At 37.4% G+C, this 26,725-nt stretch overlaps 1 protein-coding gene across 1 annotated transcript; it reads right to left on the bottom strand.

The window, feature by feature from the left end:
• Positions 1–1,630: 1,630 nt before the first annotated feature.
• Positions 1,631–25,585, bottom strand: LOC122801192 (SUN domain-containing protein 2-like). Its single transcript, XM_044070751.1, has 6 exons — positions 25,424–25,585; positions 18,335–18,419; positions 17,425–17,540; positions 14,703–14,870; positions 8,573–8,665; positions 1,631–1,744 (listed from the first exon to the last, which is right to left on the bottom strand). Exons 1-6 carry the CDS (start codon positions 25,583–25,585, stop codon positions 1,631–1,633), a joined length of 738 nt encoding a protein of 245 aa, XP_043926686.1.
• Positions 25,586–26,725: the final 1,140 nt, after the last annotated feature.

Genomic DNA, 26,725 nt, shown 5'->3' with positions numbered 1-26,725 from the left:
CAATCATTTTTGTGCTTGTACTGTGGTATCATTCTGGGTGATGGTAGGATGCTGCTCAGGGCTAGGGTCATACCTGCCTGGACTACATAATCTGAGAGCTCCTCCATGTCTCTTTTCATGTAGTCCAGGGAGGTACATCTCAGGTCATTCACACCCACATGTAGAATGTCAGAGTCATATTTGTACCTGTTGTTGAGGGACCTTAGTGCGTGCGTTATGCGGTGGATCCTGGCGCCTGACAGGCAGCTGACTGTTACTTTCTCCTTATTCAACCTAGTGAGTGGGACATCAGTGTGTCTCACTATTGAATCACCTATGACCAGTGTGTTGGGCATGCTGTTTTGCCTTAGGGGCTTTGGTTGAGTGGCACACTATTTAGGAGAGTTATGTGTCTTGTGATTAGTGTTGCGCTGTGGTGGTTGAGTGCATTTCTGCCTTGGAGGTCTCTGCTGTTTGGGTAGATTTTTTATTGAGAGCCTCCATGAAGGTGGGTGCGTGGTTTGTGTTTTTATGTGAAGGCAGTGCTGGTGTGTGTTCTGGAAGGCTATGTGTTCCATGAGGTGTGGTGCAAGTGTTGACCTTCTACTCTTGACCAGCCATTCTGGTCTTGGCTGGAGAGTGCGTGGCTTCCAGTTTGGAAGTTAATTAGTTTGTCATTTTGATAGTTACTTTCTTAATTAATAAAGTTTAGATTAGTAGGTTAGCCTTAATAAACTGTTCTTATGTTATATATTTTAATTTGTCTCTAACTTTTTAATTTCAGCTCTATGGTAGCATAGTCTCAGTTTGCACTATGGTGTTAAGGGGGATGGGAGACTGTGTTAAAGGAATGAGTTTAATGCTTTTATTGTTCTTAACAGAACCCCCATTTTAACCACTCCCTTGCTCCAAATAACCTGATTATATATAAATAATAAATGTTTTTGGTGCTTTTCATTATACTCAAATTGGATCACTTGTTTGTGTGTTTCAATAAAGGATATTCCATTTTTTACTCATCTGTGGACTACCTACTGTTTTCTATTTTATTATTTTGCAGTATGTATTTTACAGTTCGATTTTCATTAGTGAAACTAGTTGCATAAAATAATTCAAGGAGTGAACTTCACACCCTTCAAACTGCAAAGTTTCTTCTTGGTTTGTTTTTGACTCAGTATAGGTTGCATGCTGGGTTTTCTGAAACTTCGAGGGATACGGATGATTTTTCTCTTTTTAGTAGGTATTCAAAATCAAAGTAATATATAACAAGAATATTTGTTGCAGATTAAAAAAGGAATTACACATTTAAGCATGCACACTAAGTGTCACATCAAGTTCTTTGTTTATAGCATAAGTATTATCCCTATGTATAAACCAAGCCTTGTTCTTTTTTTTTTTTCAAAAACTCTTCTCATATGTCACATTTTAGTATGCTGTCAGACTCTAAATATGTGAATCATTTGTTAATTACTCCTGAATATTCTTGTTATAGTTTTGATTTTTATGATTTTCTTTTTAAGTTTGATTTTTAGGATTATTGTAAAGACATGAAGCCAGTATCTGGGTTTTTATCAAATAAATCTTGATTTTTCTTCTGTTTGTTCTTTCTAAGAAGTTTGCTGTCTTGCTGTTCTGCATCTTGATGTTGATCCTAATTCACTAGTTCCCCGTGCACTCGAAGACGATAAATGCACGTGTATTCTGGATGGCCCCAATTACTGTCCACATTCATCCTGATTATGTTGTAGCTTCTTACAGGGTTAGCCTAAGTAAGTAAACAAAAACAGCAGATTAAAATAGATTCTTTAATAGCAGATGTTTCAAGTGATTTCTTAACTTACCTACTGAAAAGGCATTAAGCAGATATGTTGTTGCAGTTCTATATACATTAATCAACAGAGAACTAGTCAACACAGTTTTAACTGACATAAATATTATTGAAGTTCCAGAAACAGATTTTTATTTTTGTATATTTTTGTCTTGGAACAAAATTAACTATGTTTCCAAAGATCTTATATAGTATAATTCTACTTCAAAGTACAGAATTAGGACTTTCAGTTTGTCTAGATCCTTTCAGAAATTAAACCTATGATGTTACATACAGACAGTTTGTAAGACACCTACACCAAATAAAATTTCTTGTAAATATTTAGTGATTTTGTAAGACTAGAAATCAAACAAAGTTATCTTTATTTTCTAGCAAAATAATTTTTCTGTACCAACAGATACTAACATAAAATGATTACATGCATATTCCTTCACCATTTTATCATTTTAGGCATGCTGATGCTGCCATGAGGTTGCTGGCATATGATTTTATCACCACTTCAGCAGCAATGCTTTATTCTCGTATTTCAAACTGATATCCCCTACACAGCCCATAAAATCCTTTCTACTATGAAACTTGGACCAGCCTTCCTCAAGAAGTTATATATATATATATATATATATATATATATATATATATATATATATATATATATATGTGTGTGTACTCAGTTCCTTCAACACTTTGTTAGTTATAATATCATATGCACTGGCACTATATTACTATGGACCATCAACAAAATTCCCAATGTAGTCCATGAATACCCAAACTGCAGTCTTAGACAGCTCATTAATACAGTATTAATGCTAAGTAAGAGCAGCAATGTGACTCTACAATCCTAGGCTTAGAGCAGCTGTGCAAATGAATATGTACTGTACAATAATATGTCAAATGTGATTCACAATACCTGGAGCTGCACACCAAGGTGTAGATCCTAAGCCAGATATCAGTTCAGTTACTTTCACATTAAAAAAATCCTCCAAGGTGTCTCTAGACAAGGTGCAGATGTGATGCGCTGCACAGCAGTACATGACTGCGCAACCTCATATGTAATGTAATGTACAGAAGAAAATTGAAGAAACATTCCCTTACTGCAGTAAGCACCTGTATCAAAGTGGAAAGCACACACAAACACATACACATACACCTTGTGTAGTCAGTGTAGTCACAGCATCTACTGCTTTTTACAATGTCATTAATCCCACTTTTTATCACATTACCTTATGCATAATGACATCAAACTACAAGCTGGTAGGCATACATATGAAGTGAAGCTGAAATGTTTGTGAACTGCATCACATATGGATACATACTAGCACCCCCATTAACTGTGGTCCTCTTCCACTGCTATCCAACTTGCACGTTTAAAAGCTTCTATAGTGACCTCAGGAACAGTGACATGCACAGTGCAGCATAGCCACTGTAGCAAAAGGTAGACATGTAAAGTGCAGGGCAGGAGAATACAGTGCACTACTACATATTGTAATAACCTTTGAAACATATCCACAACACAATTAAATTGCAGTTTGTACAGGATGCTTCACTGCATGAGGATAGCAACTCCAAAAGAAACCCTAGACCTTGTTGTGAAAAGTTATGCCACTCAGATCAAGTTGCAGATGCACATTTTTCACCAATTGCTTGAAGAAGGCAATAGAGGACACCACCAACTTTGTATAATGAGCCTTGGGTCTGCATGGTAATAAACAGTTGTTGGATGAGTGAACAAATGTAATACAGTCAGCGAGCTGTCTGGATAAAGTGACCCTAGAAACATTGGAGTCATATTTGTTTACAGTAAAATAGACAAATAGCTGAACAACTTTTCTGAAGGTGTTAGCTCTGTGGAGGTAAAACCATATCAGTCAATGAACATCTAATGTATGAAGCATGTATTCTTCCTAACTCTAAGCCTGAACCTTCCCTTAGAAAAATGCTTTATAATACACTGCCCCTACAAAAGATAGCTTAAACACAGAAACACACACCAACACATACAATACTAAAGCTATCTCCTTACCAAAGCCTTATCCTAACCTGCCAACACTCGCACAAATACATTCCTAGCCCTAATACCAACCCAATTACCTCTGTCTACATTTTGAGCTGTCAGTATTTTCACCTATCAATATAATGATAGTGCTCTTATGAATGTCAGCATTCTGAATGGCAATCATATGTAGATCTATATATATATATATATATATATATATATATATATATATATATATATATATATATGTAGAGAGAGAGAGAGAGAGTGAGAAACAGTACTGAAAAACTAAGAGATAATATAATAATGAGGTGGGGCACTTAGTTCCTGCTGAGACCCTGTCCTAATGCTGAGGCAGCAAATTAGATCTACGTGAACTACTCCTACAGGTGTGTTATGGGCAGTGAAAGATTTAAAGGAGCTAGAGGCTGGAGCATGAGTTGCTGGCTGGATCTGACAAGTGACTCAAGAACTTATTAGTCAGCTTGGACCGATGGGATGAATCGGATCTATGGTGGAATTGTCCAATCAAACTGGTCAGGAAAGATGTACAGAGATGTTTTGGGGTCATCTTAAAATGGAAATCTATCTTAAAGAATGCTAATATTAGCATGGTCCTACTAGAATGGCCAATGTAATGTAAACCAGCTTTTTCAGGAATGCCAGGGCTGATAGCATTATGTTTGAACCACAGCTTTTATAGACCTTATTGCAGACAATTTGACTGAAGTCATTAACTTGAACAGCAGCTTCTCTTAATCTGTTTTTGAAACTGTTTTAAGACCACATTGTTCTTTATTGAAAAACTTCTTAGCAGGTTAATACTCACTGTCTGCATAAAGAACATAATGAGTGGTCAGGCACATACCTCTCAACTGCCCAGATTTTTGCCTCATATTTTTTGCCCATTCCTCATAAAAATTGTGATTTTCAGGCAGATCACCGAGGATTGAAGTCACTAAATAATGAGCTGCATTTGAGTTTCAGACTTCTCATCCTTCAGAAAATGCATGATAACACAAAACCTGTTATTCTATCAACATTCTAAGTTTATTAGAAGAATATTTAAAATCTGTTCCTATTTTTTGGCCTTTGTCCCAAAAAGCAAACTGAAGGCCATGCTTAACACTAGGAGCCTTAACCTGAAAATGCACTCACTGGAGGCTCTCCTCTCACTGCAAGTGCCAACATTTGTGCAGTCATGGAAACTTTATTCAAGGCTGTGGAGAGCACCCCTGCCTTACCAAGCTATACCTCATTCCACACATTCAGACCCCAAAATGAGGTGGGGAAGACTAAGGGTGGTGGAGTCTCTATCTTCATTAAAGACAAGCACACCTTCAAACTGGTTTGCCAGCATGATGCACAAGAACTACTCCAGGTGCAACTGACAATTGCAAGACAACCATCCAAGTTATAGCCAGGACACCCACTCCTCCTACCTGGACCTACTTTACTCCATCAAGGTACCCCCTAACACCCTAATCTTTGGTGACTTCAACTACCCCACCATAGATAAGGTGAACTATCCCTGAACTAATGTACTCACCCAATGATTCCTTGACTTCACCAGTTCTTATGTTCTAGACCAGCTTGTCTCATCCCCCACAAGGGGAGATAACATTCTGGACTTGGTTCTCACCAACATGGGTGACCATGGCACCACCCCCATAGCAAGTTCCTCCCTGTTGAGATCAGACCATCAGTCCATCTCATTCAAAGTTTCTATCCCACCCAACCCCCTCCCCCAGGCCATAATCAGGCTAATAAACCTCTCAAAAGCTGACAACAATCTCCTAAGGGAGATTATCAGTAGCTTTACACTACCACCCCCCTCAGAGAATGCAGATAACTATGCCGAACAGTAAGCCAATGCTGTATACAACTGCATGGTCTCAGCCATACCCAACAGAACTAAAACCTGCTCCACAAGGAAACACAAACCTATCTGATGGACATTCTCTATCAACAGGCTTCACAACAAAAGGAAGAAACTGTTGTCCAAGGGTAAAAAGGCACAAATTTCCAATTGAGAAAAAATCCCTCCTTAGCCTCAACAAGCAAATTAGATCATTAGTGAAAAACTCCAAAGCCAATTATGAATCGAATCTAGCCTCAGAAACAAAGGGAAACCACAAAGCTTTCTTCAGTTACATCAAGAACCTCCATGGCAAAGCCCAGGTTTGTTCCAAACTAGTTCTTAATGGTACCACTTATACTGATCCTGTTGACTTAGCCAAGCTACTAGCAGATAGGCTCAGCGCAAACTTCACCTCCAGTCCCCCCCTAAGGCCCATTTGACATCACCAATACTTGTCCTGCACCTCCCATCTCCATAGATCAAGTGTCAAAGCCCTATCTAAGGCAAAAAACATAGCTTCCATGAGACCTAATAGTATCCCAGGCTGTATTCTGCACCATCTCCAGCAAGAACTAGCTTCACCATTGAGCATCCTATTCAACCACAGCCTAGGTACAGGCTTCATTCCAGCAGAGTGGAGAACTGCCATTGCCATCCCCTTGCACAAAGGTGGTGCCACTACTGACCCTAGAAACAATGGCCCCATTAGCATGATAAATCTGATCTGTAAAGCCATGGAGCATATTATTATGGACCTCATAAACAATGAAATAGGCAATCTCCAAGCACTTAACCCCACTCATTTAGGGTTTGACAAGGGCAGATCTTGCCTGTTGAACCTGGTTGACATTTTTGAGACTGTCACCATGGCCCTGAATGAGGGAAGGTCAGTACATGCAGCTTACCTTGACTTGGCCATATCCTTTGACACAATCCCCCACTCAAGCATCATCGAAAAGCTGACACAGCTTGGCATAAATCTTTACCTCATCAGGTGGGTGACCAACTGGCTCACTGATAGGACCTACAAGGTCGAAATCGGTGCCTCCATCTCCGACAGCAGACCTATCACTAGTAGTGTTCTCCAGGGATCTGTCGCGGGACCCCTACTGTTTGGTGTCTCCTTCTCAGAGGTCCAGGCAAAGATAAAAGGCCTGTGGCTGACCAAGTGTGCTAATGACTGTAAGTTGGGTGCTGTCATTGATTCCCCAAATGATGTCAACATACTACAAGAGGGGCTCACAGCAACAAATGACTGGTGCCAAAGTCATGGCCTTAAGTTAAATGCAAAAAAAATTTTATCATATAATTTGGCAGAAATATGGCTCCTACTGATTACCACATAAACAGCAACCCCCTAAGCACACAACCTATGGTGAGAGACTGAGTACACAGGTTGACAACAATGTCACATTCGACCATCATGTAGCGGCAGTAGTCAGAAAAGCCTTTTACCTGGATCATTAAATAAGTAAATGGACTGCATCCAGAAAAAAGGAGGTTATTACCTATCTATACTCCTCCCTCATTAGGCCAATAACTGAATACAATAACCTGTTTGGTATGTACCTCTCCAAACACCTGCACCAGCTGGAAAGCCCATCGAAATACCTCACAAAGAGAATTCATGGCCTCTAACACCTGTCCTATGTGGACAGGCTCAAATCATTATCACTGTACTTAGTATTATACAGATTGCTCAGAGGTGGTCTGTGTCTTGCCTACAAGGCCATCTCGGACCCTGCCCAACTAGAGATGCTCCATATCCATAGTTCTAACACCTCACACATTACCCACTCAAAAGGCCTAAATCTAATATGTGACATTAGCAATCCTGCTGGAGAGACAGGTTTGTCTCCCAGAAACTGCCCTGTCTCTGGAATAGACTTCTCATACACTTCAAACAGAGTATGTCACTGACCCTCTTCAAGAGCAACCTTGATGAGTGGATGGCAAACCACAAATTTGTTCCAGGGGTTCCACCTGTGTCCCTCAGTGAGGGGCAATAGGTGATGACCGAGGTTTCTTTTTTGGGAATAAACTCTTGGCTTGGCTTATAAGGGCCCTAGGGCCATTAGCCCTAATAACCAACTATGATCCTATGATCATATTATTTTTGGCTTTGTCCAGATTTGTTGTGCTAAGAGGTTAAGAGGCATTGTCAGGTATGGCCTAATATTTAAAATGTGATGGTTTAAAGGGTATCTCAGGTACCTCACAAATACAAAGGAAGTATATTGTACACAAGTTCGATTCCTTTGCCAATCTAGTTAAAGTTTGATGATCCTATATTTAAAGAAGACAGAGAGGTGGAAAGAAAATAAAGTCTCTCAGGTGGTGCAATTGTAGTTTGGGCCCATAGTTCCAACCTTGACTCCTAACAAACTACTAAATCATATTATTATACAAGAGGCAAGGCAGAATCACCTGGTGAGGGTGGGAACTGACGTAATGTATGGCTGTTTCATGCTCCAAAGGACTGAGGGGTATCTGGGGTATTTCTCCTACATGACTGTCCACATCTGGAGACTTGATATGCATACTGGAACTGACAGATTGTCAGAAAGGTATGGTGCTGCATGGTATATGCTAATACAGATACACACAAACACACACGCATGCACACACACACACACACACACACACACACACACACACACACACACACACACAAACTGGAATGTGTAACCAAGTTATAGGGATGAGAAGAAGGCAGTTTGTTGCATTTAATAAGTGATCTTTGGCTAGCTCCACCTCTGATCGCAGGACAACATATTAATTGTGGTGAGTTCTTTGACTGCTGGGGAAGTTGAAGAGGGTAGCCTAATAGGATAGCTAATATGATACAAAAAATGGGAAGCATATTCCCATTCAGTAAAGGTTAAATGTCAAAGCAGAAAAAACATCATACCTGAACCAAGAAGGTCTGTATTGGACTGCCATTTTTGTCATATGTGTATTTCCCAAGAAGGTTCATGGTCATATCAGCGGGATCACTGATGCCCTGTTAGAAATGAAAGAAAGAAAATTATACTTGTTAGCCAGAAAAAAAAAAAAAACTGCAGAAACTCTGTCTCTTGCCAGACTATGCTTTAAACAATTTATTTTATTTATTTATTTGGTTAGTTATTTATTTGTTTGTTTGTTTGCTTATTTATTGGTGCAACATTTTATTTCTAATTATGTACCACCAGAGAGGAGAGGACTCAGATAAGGGGTTACAACTGAAAATGAAAGAGCTGAAGGACGTAATACCAAACGGTAACATTTTCATTAAAAAAAATCAGATGCAGCTTAGTTTATGGAGTCTATGAAATGCTACTGCCAATCTGGGAAAGTGCCTGTTGTGTGCGAATTTGGAAACCATGGGCTAGCTCTATGTGCTTATTTTATGCACAGAGACAGAGATAACCTGTTAAAAGTGCAAATAAGTTTAATACCTGTGCTTGTATTTGTTTAGCATGCTACAAAAGCAACAGGAAAGGAAGAATAAAAAAATGTACAGAGTGACATGTGAGACAAGCTAGACTTGATGCTGGTCCTAAATTATGCCTAGAAGATGTTTGTAAGAGAGAGACAAAGCATCAAGCAGAAAAAGTAATCCAGAGGAAAGTTTACATAAGAAGCTCAAGAATCATGCTAGAGTTCCAATAATCTGCTGCTAATTGCTCACAACTGCATGTACTCAACAACTATCAGACAGTTAAAAAGTGTTTTTTGCAGGTAAGTAAGCCCCCTTACACCCCAATGTGGAGGTCGTGCTCCCACCTACCCCCACTTTCTGAATGTACTGCCTCCAGGATTTCACCACTTTGAAGAAAGCATATTTAGTGATGTCTATATATTTAAGTGTCTTGAACTCACTTGCATGAACAAGCATTCAGATGCTAAGAAATTAGCCATGAACAGCTGGCATACAACCTAGCAAGACAATTAATTTAAGATGTCTGCAAGTGAATCTATAGAAAAGGAAGAAAGCAAGTGTTTTGAGGACAGCTGACTGTGGCTGCTGTGGAAGATAGATCAACAGTTAATAAAAGAGCAAAACTTTATGGTGCTCTTAATGATACTAAGAGTAGACTGCTTAGTGCAATAGATGCCAAGATGCATGGGCTGTTTCATGTTTACTAGCACCATCAAGGCTTCCTTTCAAAAACATTCAAAGACAATACTGAGACTTTACATACTCAATTTCAGTTACAATTAGTCACTGCAGAAATAATCCATTTCATAAAAGGAACCAGTATATGGTAGAGTTGTACAGACTAGCCATAGCTCTCTACCTTCCATCTCTAAAATGAGGAACACTGGCCCTCATAATGTGGAACAAATGGGTGACTAACACTTCAACTAGGAAGGTTATAGGGTGGTTAAAATCTAATGGTTTTACTTGTCAAAAAGATCTTTTAATGAATTAATATGATTCATTTCTATTAACCATGGACATCAGTTAAAAAATTCCTATTACTGAATGTGTGACAGGCCTTTTCAATGTGGAACTTTGAGGAACATGAACTTTTTAAGATGCCAAATGAGGTATGTTCCTCGTAATGAGGTACAGTTGAGAGGCAAGAGACTAGCAGAAGTTTTCCAGTATAGAGCTGAACTGCATGATGCATTCAGATAGGTTTGCATATGGCATGAATTGTGAAAGGGTACAAAAAAGTTGGCTGTTTTGAGAGTAAGACAACATTAGAGCATGCATCAGAGAAAGACTTAACACTGGAGCATGCAATGAACATTGCGGTACCAATGAAGAAGTGCAAGGGATTTTCTTAATAGCAGCTAATAAGATTTCTATGAGTCAGTAAAGTTAGCATGTTATCATTGTTGCCAAATGTCACATGATATAGTGCAAGTGACAACTTGATAAAAAAGAAAGACTGTAGAAAATGCCATGAGGCCATGCTGACAGTAAGTGCTAGGGTGATGCAAGGTATATAAACAGTAAGTAGAGGGTGCAAAAGCAACAATTTGAGGCTGTTAAATGAATATAATGTCTCTCACACACACACACACACACACACACACACACACACACACACACACACACACACACACACACACACACACACACACATATATATATATAGGTAAGTGAACTGGTTTGTCGATCCTCTTCAGCCAAGAGAAATAGTCTGCAGTCGGCAGTTTGTCATGTATCAAGACTGATACTGATTTATGAAATACAGTCCATAACTTAACCTTACAGACTTATGGATCTTAAGGAACAGTGAGAAGAATGAAAGGGTAGACAGAACCTCCAGATTAAATCTAGCAGGGGAACCCCAACCTAGTCTGGGGGGGAAAAACAAAAGCAAAGTATTCATATGTTAAGGCAACATAGCAAGAGTGTGAAGAGTGAGCACATTAAGGAAAGTACCCCAAAGTTTGCTCAGGTGGCAAATACATACAGTGTCTTACCCTACAAACCTGTGACAGCTGGCAAGTGTAAGGTCCAAACAAGCATGGGCTAGCCATAAAGGAATAAGACATTAATGGGGAAATGAAGGAAGCAGATAACAGCAACAAAAAGATTTTCATCATGCCTTGACGTTTTTAATATGCAATACTAATGATTCTGAATCATTTAAGTGGTTAACACTATTTTATAATCTGTCATAGTCCCAAATAAACTGCAAGGGCTGCCATACTGACACAATTAGCATCTTCCCAAATGCACTCTGTAGCCCTGCTATATGACATAGCAAGTAAAAGAACTGTTGTCTTGTGTGCCCACTGCCTTATGCTGAATGTACTGTGAGTTTCTGCTTTCCATGAGTGTCTGTGGGGACAGTGTTGGTATATATGTACTCTGACTCCTGATTTGTATTGTTAACAAGCTCATTTATGTCAATTATTGCTTTACTGTAACAATTTGATAAATACTTGATTAAACATCTGTTTAGAACTAATGTGTCAAATTGTCTGTTATTTATTGCTGCTACTAATTATGTCTGAGGAACAATTCACTTAATAATATTCCCATAGATTCTGTTCCTTTTCTTCAGCTTCTAAACAGACTTTGCTAACCCAATTTGTATTTGGAAATAGTGAATGAATAAGTTTGTTTTGAGTATACATTTTTCAGATAAAAGTTTTCCACCCTGTTCCATTCCAACACTATCACAGGCACACTTCTCAACATGCAGTCATTGCAAATAGGTACAAAGTCCTTTTAAAAGTAAGTGTATCCAGCCAACAATATTGGCATCTAATTAGCATGACATTTGAATATCAAATAGCACATATCTCTTCCACTTCCAGTAAGAATGAGGATATTACTCAGAAATATGTTTAAAAAGAAAAACACTGGCAAAAATTATGGAAAAATATTAGCACTTTGTCAAAGAGATAGTGTAAAATCTGTAGACTTTAAAGAACTGCACTGCAAAATTCTACCAGACAGAATAATTTATTTTTACTTCTAAAAAGGATATGTAAGATGCGTGTCACCTTTCATTAAATTATTGGTTCTATTAGTATGTTGGTCATGTAGTATGGGCTTATATGTACTGGACCAAACTTAAAACTTCATGTGTGATGAAGGGGATTCAGAAAATTGTGTGAGAGGGGTATATCAAGCCTGACCACAGGGATATACCTCCAGAAATAGGCACGACATGTGCAGGAGTAAATCAGGCCTGAAACCAGAGACATTCCTCAAAAATAGGGATAGCTGAGAGGTCTAATCACAGTGTCCCTGTGGGGTATCAGATGATGTGACAAATCCCAGAAAGAATGAAATGATACACTGTTTACAGGCAAACCAGTTGGTGTGAACAGAGATTACAAAATCAGATGTAAAGATCAAGCAGAGGCAATGATACTTAAATCATGTTTTATGTGCTACAGCAAACTTTGAAAGAAGCACAAATGTATTTTATTTAGCAATCACAAGGCATTTTTAGCTATGTTCATAATCTTAAAAGCACAATGCAGGAATGCACTTAGCTGATTGAGAGTGAAACTGTGAGTGATGTTACCTAAACTAAGGCTGAAAATATTGCAAACCAACTGGCCAGTAAATTTAGCTCTAGCCACCCCTTTCTCCCCTCCATCTGTCCCTCAAGATATGCCTGAAACTTGCTCACCACCAGCTGTCACATAACACCAAGTTCTAAACTAAAAGTGCTATCAAAATCTAAAAATACTGCACTAAGGGGTCCTAACAATATCCCTGGATAGATTGCAGCATGATCTAGCCATACCCCTAACAACACTATTAATTCCCAGTCTCTATAAAGGTTTTATACCAAGGGAAAGGAGAACAGCTACAGTCATTCTCCTGCATAATGGAGGACCTTCTACAGACCTAGACAATTGCAGATCCGTAGGTCTGACCAGCCTCATATGCAAAGCCATGGAAAGAGTTATCATGGAATTAATCAGTGAAGACATATGGAACTCGCAAATACTAGACCCATCCAGTTTGGATTTGTCAGGGGAAGATCATACTTACTCAACCTGGTGGATTTTTTGAAAAAGTCACCAAAGCAGTGGATGTTGGAAAAACAGTATCTACCACATACCTTGACCTGGTCAAAGCTTTTGACACAATTCCCTACTAAGGTATACTGGAAACACTAAATAAACTGGGAATAAAACCCATATGTCACCCGCTAGATTACCAACTGGCTCAAAGATAGGAGACAACCAAAATGGAGGAAGTTACCTCCACAAACAGACCAGTCACCACTGGAGTCCTCAGGGTTCTGTGCTGGGACCTCTACTGTTTGTTATCTGCTTTTCTGAAGTAAAAGCCAATACAAAAGGACTCTGGCTAACTAAGTCTGTAGATGACTTTTAGCTAGTAGCTGTCATTGAATCTCTAAATGGCCTAGCCATCCTGCAGGAAGGTTTATTTTAAGTAAATAACTGGTGCCAAAACCATGGACTGAAACTAAATGTAAAAAAAAAAATGCATTATTGTATCCTTTGGGAATTCATCTACTCCTGCGAACTACCACATTGACAATGTGCCCCTAAGATTTGACCCAGTTTGGGATGTGAGAACTAAAATGGACAGTGACCGAACTTTTGACCAACATGTGTCCATTGTTGTAAGAAAGTCCTTCCATAATGCATAGCTTATAAACAAAGGGATTGCATCTAGATCTAGGGATGTCATTGTTCCCCTTTACTCAGCCCAAATTAGGCCAGTTATCAAATGTAATACCTCCTTTAGCATGTATCTATCCAGATACATGCAACAACTGGAATGCCCACAGAGACACCTTACTAAAAGAATACAAGGCCTAAACAACATATGTTACAAGGGGACTGACTCAAAGTCCTATCAGTATAGTTGGTATCCTACAGATTGCTAAGAGGTAGCCTGTGTCTGGCATAAAAGGCATCCTCTGACCCATTACTGATGGATTTTCTGCACATCATCAACTCAAATAGCATCAGGAATACTCAGTATCATGATTTATACCCCTTCTGTTACATCAACAGAACAGAACAGTTTGGAGGGGCAGGTATATTTCACAGAGAATACCACTGCTGTGGAACCAGCTCCTCACCAACATAAAACAAAGTTCATCAATATCCATATTCAGATCCAATTTAGATCTATGAATGGGAAACAGAAAATATACCCCAGGACTTTCCCCGTACTACTAATGGACAGAGGCAGCTCCTAAATGAGTTACCCTATGCATAGGTTTATCTATGGTATGATCCCAGTTATTCTCATTGGGGTAATACATAAATATTGACCATGTGATGGATAAAGAAAATCTATATACCAAATGGAATAGGTTATTTTGAGCACAAAAAGGGAAATTGGCTAGATTTAAAATGGCCCACAAGCGCAGCTAGCCTAATCGTTACATATGAACCTATGAACCTATAAGCAAACGTTACACAAACATCATTATCCTTTTAGAAAATGCAGAATATACAGTGGATTTTCCTAGTGGTTTTCCTATGGTGGGGTGTGTATATTTATGGGTTTGTACAAAGTCATTGCAGTATGAGGAAATAGTGCAGAATATTTAAGATTCATCCTACTACATATTACTTTGCATACTCACAAAGATTGAAAAATCTCTTGGTGCAGTGTTGATCGAGCCTATTGGAGATACTGATTTTGGGATGTGATCCAGTGTAAATGCCGTTGGTTTGATTCTTGAAGCCAGTTTAATCGTCACAAAGCCTTTATCGCCAGCAAATGCCCAACAATTCCCAGGATATACATCTGGCTGTAAAATTTAAATAAATGCCATTAATTACAAGAAACATTAATTACAAAATCAGTACATTTTTTTACAAAGTTGGTAACATCTCTAGTATCCTGAGAGATCATATAAGCAGTCACTGCTTTTATTACACATCTCCTATAGTAGTTGCAACTTTTTATCCAGGAATTCTGTCCTCATATTTTAATTTACCTAGTTGCTTAGATAGATAGATAGATAGATAGATAGATAGATAGATAGATAGATAGATAGATAGATAGATAGACAGACAGACAAATAGATAGATAAAGAGATAAAAATGTGAGGACAGATATCCTGGAAAAATATGACTACTTTGACTTTTTTAACAAACTTTAATGTCTTTGAATGAATGAAAACAAGTTACAAAAAGAGACTTTTTTACAGTGGTGCATCGTTTTCATTCTCAACATACTGTGCACCTCTGTTCAATTTTATTTTCCTTCGCAGTAAATATTCTCTGTGTTAAAGGAGAAGCAGTAGCCTTCTAAGCTATAAAATAATTGTGCAATTTTAGATTAACACTTAATTGCACAGTTTCTTCCAGCTGACTGCCTCTTATCTGGCCTCTCTTTAACTGGCCTCCTCTTAAACTGGCCATCAAATTTCTGCCATAGCCCTAACAAAAGGCAACAGAGAAGAACAACACTTCTGTCTCCTCTGGGCTAATGACAGACATTTGAGTTTTTGACTTCATATTCATTAAAAAATGCATACTAACACAAATCCTGTTATTCTAGCTGATTAATAGCCTATAAATGCTATTTTGTATACATTTTCTGATTAACTAGCCATTTGTTTAGCTAGCCTAAGGTCTGGTCCAAGCAAGACCGGATAAGAGGGAGTCTACTGTACTTGTCTTGTTCAGCTCTGTCTGGTTTAATCAGTTTCAGGTACATGTAAGCAAATTATATCATGCAATATGCCTGTGAAATTTAGATATGACTTCTGTTTATAGGCACTACAGAGCTTTTGTCTGAGATCTTGTATAGCCAAATAGGACAGAAGATTTGTAAGTGTGAAAATTTCATAACATTATATTACGCAAAATTTTCCAAAATCTAAATTGTGCATGAAATTACAATGCAAAGTAAGGAAAAGGAAACTTCTTAGTGACCTTCAGTGTTACATAACAATTCGTAGAGAGCATGAATTTAGTTTGGTTTTTGGCAAAGCTGAAAGGGTGTACTACCCGCAGAAGTGAATTCAGTTTAGAATCATATTTCAGCAGCATTATACAACACAGCACAAGTTCTGAACTCAATTATATGGTTTGTGACTCATGATGAATGCTACTGCAGAAGCATTGATTTTACAATATATCTGTGCCTTGGACTAGTCCCTGACTATGTTATAATAGCAGTGATTAGTGTCTGCAGTTCATGAAGAAACCAAACTCCTTGCCCAGTGTGCTCGGCATGGCATGACTCCATCAAGATCTGCGACATGTATTGCATAATACAATTATAATACTGCCATAGTCGCTACATGACCAAACTACCTTCTCTGACTAAAGACATGTATGATATATATGACAAACCTGTAAATAAAAAAAAGCAGAAAGATTCATGTTGACTCAATGAGGAAATTTCAGTGACTAACTATACCGCAAAATAAAATCACTGAAAATAAAAGTCAATGAACCAGAAAGTAAGTCCCTGCAGCCCCATATTGGGGGATAACACCACAGCCCCAAAACATTCTCACAACGGTGAGGACATGTACAAAATCAGTAAGCAGTGAAAGGGGATTTCAGCAAAATTACTTTGTAGTATTACAACTTGCTGAAACAGTATTCATACAACTGTGAGGTCCACAGCAAGGCGGGTACTTGAAGCAATGAATAAAGGTTTCTGTCCCTTCTTTGGCCACTAAGTAGATATCAGCACTACAGCATTAAAAATCTAATGCTTAATTGACAATTGACCTCAGAAGCCCCACAGTAGGCCGAAAGCAGTATGAGGGACAGAGTGTGTCTTCTCATGCTAAGTGCCTTCTAATACTATATTGGACCATAGCTGCTGCTGGTTTCATCCTGCTCCTAGAATGTGTCTCAGCATTGTATCAATACTTCTAGTGTACTGAACACAAAAAATTACAGCTGCAGTCATCCTGTCCAAGCCAAAATCCAAAGCCAGAAGGGAAAAATAGCCAGACAGAACAGGCAGTTTTATCAATAAACAAATCTCAAGATGATTTGTATATGACAAGAGTGTCATAAACTGTCCCCTATCACTTCCCAACACAATGCCATGAAACATTCAGCTTAGCCAACATACTTTTTTGGCTTGTTACTGGGATTGTTTTGTCACAAAACACTAATCCACACATAAAAAAGCATGGAGTGCCTTAAGATATGGATCCTGTATCAATGTCATCTGCTCCTGCCTTAATGAATAAACATTTTGAGGAAATAGAAATGCCGTCAATCATACTGTGCCTCAATATTATTTCTTTTCAGATTTCCCTAAATTAAACAAATCACTTTAAAGACACATCTATAGCAAGTACCAAAATAAATAAATAAATAAATTCTTACTTGCAGGATGACATTTGGTGATTGTTGTCGGTACCATAAGGGAATCCCGAACAAAGTCACAATAATTTGTTGTTTTTCATATGTTTCTGAGCAATAGGCAGTAAGCACAGATGCACCTGTTTAAGAAATAAAACAAATCGTGATTACATAGCTAAATCAATATTGCTGTGTAGCAGGAAATGAGACATGACCAAAACAACTCCTTTAAGTTGGTTCATTATACTTTATATGCCATTTAAAAGCAACCAAACTTCATCACAGCAAATGTTATAAAATTACAACATTATTCAAATAAATAAGGTTAAATAACTTCAGACATAAGTCCATAATCATGCAAAAGTATATTTTCTAGTACTATTGGGCCTGAAATTGTAGTAAATAAAAATACTTCTTCATTGTATTCCTTTATAGCAAAATGACTTCTTTAAACCTAAACATGTTTGTGAATTTATACATGAACCATCTACTTCTACAACACTGAGACTGAACATTGTAAAGCTCATTGAAAAACTAAAATATTTTCCTTGCTGTAGTTGCTCATCATTCAAAATACCTTTCATCAAGTTATGGATTTCACTTAAATAAGTATGACACTGCAATTGAACTGACATCCATGCATACTTATACAGATATGGATAGTGAAGTGTGCTTTCATATATCATATACAACGGGGCTCAAGAAAATATTAGAAATACTTAAATATTTTAGTGACTGTAGTGTGACTATGCGAACTCTGAAATGCTAAACCCACATGTGCATTTTTAAAGTTAGACTATGTCATGAAAATATTTCTTGTAATTTTTGTGTGCCCCTTTGCATACTCCATATTGATGCTGTCTGCTGGCTAGAACTACTGGTAGAAAAATGGATGAGTACCAAATATGCAGATTTTTGTTAATAAAGCATTTACCTGCAGATTCAAGAGCATAATCAGCTAGACCAATGCGATCCTCACTGTAAAGCTTCAAAGCTCGATTCACAATAGCCTTTACTTGCTGAAAAAATAAGAAACTGGTCAGATATAATATACATACATAAACACAACTTAAAACAAATGCAGTATTATTGACCTTGGGCTGATATTTCAACATATTTATTTCATTAATGTAGTGTTTTAGTTGTTCCCATTCTAATTTTCCATTGCCCACACTACATAACAAGAGCTGGATATTTAGTCTCATGGGACTTTAGCTGGAAATTATTAGAGAGCCAATAGCACTGGGTTACAGACTAAATAAAAGCCGAAGCAGCAGACTCTTTTTAAGACACATGGGTTTGTTTAGGGAGGAAGAAGCAGTTAAGGGTTAGGGATTGGGAGTAAGATTGGAGGTTAGGGTTAAATACCATGTGGGGATTTTAGGGTTACGGTCCTGAGCAGGATATGCACAGGGTTAATAGGATCAAGCTAGTGCGATGTCCGTGACTTGCTATTTAGAGCATGTGACACAGTGCATGTCAGCCTTGGGCTAATGGCATGCAAGCAGCTATAGGAGACCCTTTTACCATTTATTCCTCAAACCATGTGCACAGCAAAGTTGATGTCCCAGGGCTTTCTATTTATAGTTTCACATATAATGCAGAACATACACATTCTTAAAGCAGCAATTCAATTTCTCCATTTGTTCCCAGTTGAATATTTATTGCCCTTGTACTCTTTCTCCTTATTATCAACTAATTTGACAATAAGATTGTCTTAATATATCTGAAGTACATTCCTAGGTCATTTAATTAGTTGTTACAATATAGAGCACCTTTAATATCTCTGGAGTACATTCCTAGATCATTTAATTAGTTGCTATAATATAGAGCACTTTTAATATATTTGGAACAACATTCCTAAATCATTTAATTAGTTGTTACAATATAGAGCACCTTGTAACCTTCACATGCAGTTTAAACTGCAAATTTTGTAATCCACCCACCATTTTTCAAGGTACATAAAATAGCTGTAATGTTGTTTCCATCTTAGTACTAAATTCAATGCAGACTGTCTCATGAAGACACATTTTATCAGTTTGGCCTATCTTTCACCCTAAGTTGGCTCTGGGAGTTGACCTTGAACCTGTCTATTAAGCTTCTTTTTTTTCTTTCTGCAATGCCATAAATTAGGGGATTGAGCTCCTATTACATGATGAGCATGCACTGATACCTCATTTGCTACCTGAGATATAGCTCCCTGGCCAGACACATTTCAGACCTTGTTCATGAATCCTACATATATGTTGTATGTATTTCAGCTTATAATGTACATACTGATAATCTACAGGTCTTTGACTTGTAATAATCTATAGTCTCATTGCATTTCCCAAATGTTGATGCAGTCCCTGATTTGTGTAAATTAGTACCAGGGCTTTGTTTTCAATAGCCTATGTGATGATGACTATATACTTAAAGTGAAAAGTGGTTGAGCTGTATCATTTAACTGTTATAATGGATGCTACAGGTGGGCACTGAATTGTTACAGTGGAGTAGGGTTTCACACTGAATATTTAGTAGTCTTTCCTTTTCAGTCACTATAAATAGCATCACAGGAATGGTGGTGGTGAGAGACACCTGCCTTGGGTGCCAACTTATAGAGTATACTGAATCTTAATATAACTTTTGGCAGCCTAGTTTTTATTATTATATTAATGTAATCACTTATTTTGTTATCTGTCTGTCAAATTTCTAGCTTTCAACATTCTTACCTTAAAAAAGTTTAATATATATATTTTACATGCTAAAAAGTGATCATTTAGATGGCTTGTAAACTATATTTCAGTCTTATTTTTAAACAATCAACAGAGAAGTATGACATATAATTTGTGAGCTGTTTAACAAGGGAGCTGAATCGTGACTATTATACTTTTTTATTTTTTACGATTTGTCAGGGTCAGCAAATGGATGTTTCTCATGGAGTCCAATTCTCCTGCTACAAATTATGCAATTTTATATTTGCTAACATATAAGTTGGTTCCATTACAGCTTGTAGCATTCATCTGAAATTATTTATCCCTTATAAGTTGACACCCAAGGCAGGTGTCAAATAAGACTGAAAGATAGTTTACTTATCCTTTCCTCCCTCCAGCAACTTAGTCTTCTACAATCTACCTAACAGTTCCAAGATCATAGTCTCCTGTTTTAAGGTACAGTTTTTCCCTTCTAATCAGCAGTTATCTTTTTTCAAATTAAAAGAAACAACAAAAAAAGTATCTAATCTTATATTTTTGTGCTACACTGACCAGGTGTAATTTGTTTTTTCCTGATTGGTTCTTGTTGTTGGTCTTGGCCAGGTTCTGCCTACTTAGTTCGCCCTCGCTTCGCTCGGGCTCACTCCACTCTCCTACCTTACCCATATTCCCACACACCCCTGCATCAATTACATTTATTCTTTCCTTAGCTCCTCCTCCTGTTCCACCATAATATAGCAACTAACCCTCCTCCCTGGCTACCATCCAATGACAATTAATATCTTTACCACAGCATCATCTAATAATAAAACAATCACCCAATTTATACACCTTCAAAACTAATTATCATCCACATATTACTTTACACACTACTTATCCTATCCATACTACCTACTAATTCATCTGTGCTATCACTAACAAATAACAACTTCCTACACTTCTTTACTTTCCTACTATGTTGCCTATTCATACATCTATGTTTCTACTCTTTCCCTTACCCTCTCACTATGTCTCCTATCTCAACTAACAAACTTAAACACAACTTCTACACCCCAAAAACTCACATCTACAACTGATATACAATCTTCACCCCTCTCCAGTTACTCTGATATATTATCTAGCCTATACACACTCAATATAGCTTTACATACCAAACTAAAATTACTTCCGCTGCATAAATGTATGCGCAACCATATGTACATCTCTTATCACTTAAAGAAACCACTCCAACCTGTCAGCTATCTGCTCAAGCATGCTAACATATTCCTATGTGGTGATATCCACCCTAAGTCCCTAACCCAGGACCTATCCCCTTGAATCCCAACCTCCACAACTCACGTAAATCACTAAATCTCACAACAATTAATCTTCAAATTATCAGAAATAAAATGCCAGAATTCCATACCTGGATTTCCCTGAGTAAACCAGACACATTAGCTGCAACTGAAACTTGGTTGAAACCCTCCATAAAAGACTCAGAATTCCTCCTCCCAGGGTATGCATGTCTACAAGCTGACAGACCCCTCAAGAAAGGAGGAGGCATTGGTATAATATTTCCCAATACTTTCACCATTGTCCCATACTCCAAGCCTATTCCTCAATTCTCTACTGCCAAAATAATTATATAATTTATCAAACTGAATAATTCTAAGTTTCTCTGTGTTATAGCCATATATGTCCCCCCAGGCAACAATATTCCCTTTCTAGAAAATATTCTTGCCTGGATTTCAAATAAATTAAATAGCGAGACAATTATACTAGGCAATGTAAACATAAACTGGCTAGATTTCCTAAACCACTCTCCATCACCCATCAACTTCTTCAACTTTACGCAGCTAATAATAGATACAACTAGACCTAACAAAAATAAAGGCAGTGGCTCTGTTCTAGATTGGATACTAGTCTCTGACCCTAACAAAATATCAACAGCAGGAACACTTATTTGCAGGATTAGTGACTAGCCTACAGCCTATATAATACCAGCCCAACACCAGTATAAACAAACTAAAAATCTAAGTAACTTTAACCCTACAACTCTCAATGAAACCCTTAGAAGCATAAACTGGAATATTTTAATGGTTCTACCACTTGATGAGGCTGTTGAGTTCTTCAACTCTACATTCCTAATTACTCTAAACAAACTAGCCCCAGTTGGACAAAAAAGAGTTAAAATTAAGCATGCCTTATGGCTTACCAAACCTACCAAGCAAGTCATGACTGCCAGGGACAGAATATGGAAAAAATGGCTAAAGCATAAAAATCCCATTGATCTCCAACAATTTAGACAGCTTCACAACCAAGCAGAGTACCTCATCAATGACAGAAAGGAATACTATCTAACGCTTTAAAAAAATACAAACAAAATCCAAAGAAACTCTGGAACTCCATTTTATCTGTAATTACCCCTGGCACCAAAAACAACAGTTGCCCCTTCCCTGTGAAATAGCCACCCTCTTTAATTCACATTTTATTGACATGACAGCTAAACTCACCACTACCTTTCCCCAGACTAAGACTAGTACTAACTGTCATGCACTATCACCTCCCTATCATGATACAACTTTCAGCTAAACTTCTCCTTAAACTGAAACCTGTGTCCTGCACCCCTGACAACTTACTTCCAGAATACCTCCAAATGTCTGCAAGATTCATTGCTAATCCCATTAGCATCCTTCTCAATATAGCCTTCCAAGAGTCCTACATTCCTATTATATGGAAAAAAGCATACATTCTTCCACTCCATAAAGGTGCTAATAATACAGATATCTCAAATTTCAGACCCATTGCATTCTCTCCCCTCTCTCTAAAATCCTGGAAAAATGTATTCATAATCAGCTTCTAAATTACGTACTATTAAATCAACTTCTCTCCCCAACTCAACATGGGTTTAGGCCTGGCCATTGTACTACTGCTGCCCTTATTTCCTTTATGGACCTAGTCAATCAAGTTAGAAACACTGGTAAATTTGTATCCTAACTCTTTCTTGATCTTTCAAAAGCCTATGATACGGTCTCCCATCCGTTACTCCTCAGTAAACTCTCCATCCTAGCTATATCCTCCCCAACTGTAAAATGGTTCGCTAACTATCTAAAAGGTAGCCAACAATGGATCAGCACTTTCTCTCCATTTCCTGAGTCTTCTACAGATGTTCCCCAAGGCTGTATCTTAGGACCCCTTCTCTTCAGTATTTTTATAAATGACATCCATACCAACCTTGTAAATGGAACTGTTGTACAATACGCAGATGATTATATGCACTGCTAAATCAACAGCAGAACTTGTGTAGCCAGAATGCCTTTACCACTGCATAAATCTGTATGGCTAATAGTCATCTAGTTCTAAACCAAGCAAAACTAAATTGTTGCTGTTTACTCCCAAGAAAAATCTCTCTGTTAACAAGACAAACTTCACCATTCATTCTCAAAACAACACTACTATAGAGGTTGTATCCCACACTAAATTACTAGGAGTTATTTTCAATGAAAACTTGACATTTGACCTTCACATCCACAATAAACCCAAGCAAAACTAAATTGTTACTGTTTACTCCCAAGAAAAATCTCTCTGTTAACAAGGCAAACTTCAACATTCATTCTCAAAACAACACTACTATAGAGGTTGTATCCCACACTAAATTACTAGGAGTTATTTTCGATGAAAACTTGACATTTGACCTTCACATCCACAATAACATAAAAAAAAAACTATAAACTAGAACCCTCTACCGACATAAATACTATCTTAAGTGTTCTACTAAGCGCACCTTTACCTTAACCTTTCTCCTACATTCTCTCCTTTATGGTGCTCCTCTTCTTACCAATATTCACTTCACCCTAAAAAAGAAGCTTGAGACATATTATAACAAGGTAGCCAAGCTTGCAACCAATGCAAAATACTCTTCCCATCACTGCATTGCCCTAAAATCACTTAACTGGCTTGAGCTTCCACACTATAACTTACTTACAGCTACTCACAGCACACAAAATTATTTACAAACCCTCAGATTGCCCTGCCCTTTCTTCCATCTTAACCCACTATCACCCAAAGAGACCACTTAGATCTGAAAATTAACTTCTCCTGCAAGTAGACAAACATAAACTCCCATCTGATGACATGCTTTATTACTTCTCTATTGCCAAGTTTTGGAAATCTCCCACTGGCTATCAGAACCTCCAGTAATGTCTCTTCCTTCAAAAAATCTTTGCAGCAACACCTCTCCACCCTACGGCAATGCAGATGTCTCAATTCTCATCCATCCATAACCTGACTCTATACACCCTAAGTTGTTCCACATCTTAATTTCCATATTTGTCTCTTCAAACCTTCCTTTATCACAACTCAAAACAAATAAATTATTTTTTACTTTACTATCTACCTCTGCCTTACTATATCCATCCCACCCTGTACTACTATGCTGCTTAAATTCTCTGAACACCTAGAAAATACTACCAAGTTACGATTTTTTCCATTATAATATCTTTACTGTATAATAATATGATTACTTGATTCATTTGTAACTTTTACCTATACAAATCTGTATATATGTGTTTGCACACTCTTTTCTAATATTGTATAATAGTGTCTGTTTTGCCATACTGTTTGTATCTACTAACTGTTGTATGTTTTATGTAATGTTATACTAATTTACATTATGGAGCTTTTCTCCCTGAGCCTCCACTGAAAATGGGTTCTTTTGGCCCGATAAACAAATGCCAGTAAAATAAAAAAAAAAAAAAAAAGTAAAATAAAACAATTTATGTGCACATTAAAGACTGCTATCTTTGGGATATTTGCTATATGTTATAAATTATAGAAATGGTCATTTGCTAGCAAGTGCAACATATCTTTTATTACAGGTACTTTAATTTACTGAGTTCTAGATGCACGAAACATACTTGAAAACAGGTTTACTATCATACTCTTGAACCACATAATCTTAAAAATAAGAGTCCCAATACCATAATATCAAAATATCAAAATACTGAAGACCATAATATAGAATTCCCATTCTTGCCCCTTGCAGGACTCATGTTAGCACTCATTTCTAGGTCTCCACTTCTGCAGGACCCATGTCAGCACTCATTTATGGTCTGCACCCCAGCAGAATCCATGTCAGCACTCATTTATGGGTTTACACTGCTAAGGGGATTTGGTATTCAAGATTTTTAGACATTGTGGTCATGAGCGTTTTGGTCTTTCAATATTATAGTCTTGGGATTTTGATTTTCAAGACTGTGTCATTCGAGGCTGTGATAGTAATCCTTGAAAACATACCTATATTAACAGAAAACAAAAAAGTAAAAACTACACCTTTGTATGTGAACACTTACATATTCTGGGTCATTTTGGCTCCAGCTAGGAAGCACCTCAAACAGGTATTCAGTTTCTTCCTTGATTTTTTGCATCTCCTTTATCATTTCTTTTATTTCAGCAAGTTCTTCTTTCATCAGCATTTGCCGTTTCAGAGGTATTTTCTCATGTTTCTGTGTCATGCTTAAAAAAAGATACAGAATATGAGGCTAGTAGTTCGAGCTTTTGTTTACTCTCGATACAGTTAAAAAGAAAATTAGCATTGTCTACTACAAAATGTTTCAACAGCAGATAAGGGACAACACCTGTGAGAATTTGAAAAGCATTCTGTCTTGTGACTGTAAAATAACACGTCTTATCTATAGTACATGAAGGAGTAGGCAGCATTACTATCACAGAATAGTTGCTTGTCATTCAGAAAGTCAAACCTAAAAGATTGCCAGTGTCCTGACATAGTGTCCAGACCCAGAAAAGAGAGACAGAAAGTGCTACATTTTTCTCACTTTCATCATCTTCTTTAAGTTTGTACATTCTCGGAGGTTGCAGATGTGGGGGCTTGCCCCCACATCTATAGGTGTAGTGGCTTGCAGCCCTACAAAAATGTCTTTTGTGTTTTGCAAATTTGGAAATGTCACTGTTTTTATAATAATTACCTTCCAAGCGTTTTGATGTTGTGGATTCAAAGGAAATTCAAGAGAAATTGTATAGGGATTACATTGCCTCCAAGATAGAGATATGCGCAGTGAAAACAGTGTTGCCTTTCAGGTTGCAATAAGGAGAAAATTAATTTAGCAAGGGGATGACTATCCTTATGCCCATAACACTAGATGGTCTTCCTTTGCATGTTTTTGCAGAAAATTCTGCAACATATCTATACATATATATATATATATATATATATATATATATATATATATATATATATATATTTATTTATATAAAATATAAACATATAAAATATATAAAATATAAAAGGAAGTGTTATGGGCATAAGGATAGTCATCCCCTTGCTAAAATAATTTTCTTCTTATTGGAATCTGAAGCAACTTTCTTATAAAGGCAAAATAATAAAGGAATTCATTTTTTGTTAATAATGACATCTTATAACATGAATGCATCATGTTTAAGTGTGGACAATGCAGGTTTTACACATGGTTGACTTTGTTTGACCACATGGGTTTTGCACCACCCTCATAACCAAACTACACCAACTGTGGGTAAGTCCTGCAGTCCTGCTCTACCTACACACAACATTATGTATGTATGTATGTATGTGTATATACATACATACATATATATATATATATATATATATATATATA

This window comes from Protopterus annectens, chromosome 4.part1, assembly GCF_019279795.1.
Source record: "Protopterus annectens isolate FY-2018-M chromosome 4.part1, PAN1.0, whole genome shotgun sequence".
In the NCBI taxonomy this organism is placed as follows: domain Eukaryota; kingdom Metazoa; phylum Chordata; order Ceratodontiformes; family Protopteridae; genus Protopterus; species Protopterus annectens.
This window is presented reverse-complemented; position numbering and strand designations above follow the sequence as displayed.

Bases quoted from the DNA above. Each gene is read 5' to 3' on its own strand.
- LOC122801192 (XM_044070751.1), bottom strand. From the start codon at position 25,585: ATGACACAGAAACATGAGAAAATACCTCTGAAACGGCAAATGCTGATG. The intron at 17,541-18,334 runs GTAAATGCTTTA...TTTCTTAAACAG, and splicing joins TTATGCTCTTGAATCTGCAG to GTGCATCTGTGCTTACTGCC. The intron at 14,871-17,424 runs GTAAGAATTTAT...TAAATTTTACAG, and splicing joins CACCAAATGTCATCCTGCAA to CCAGATGTATATCCTGGGAA.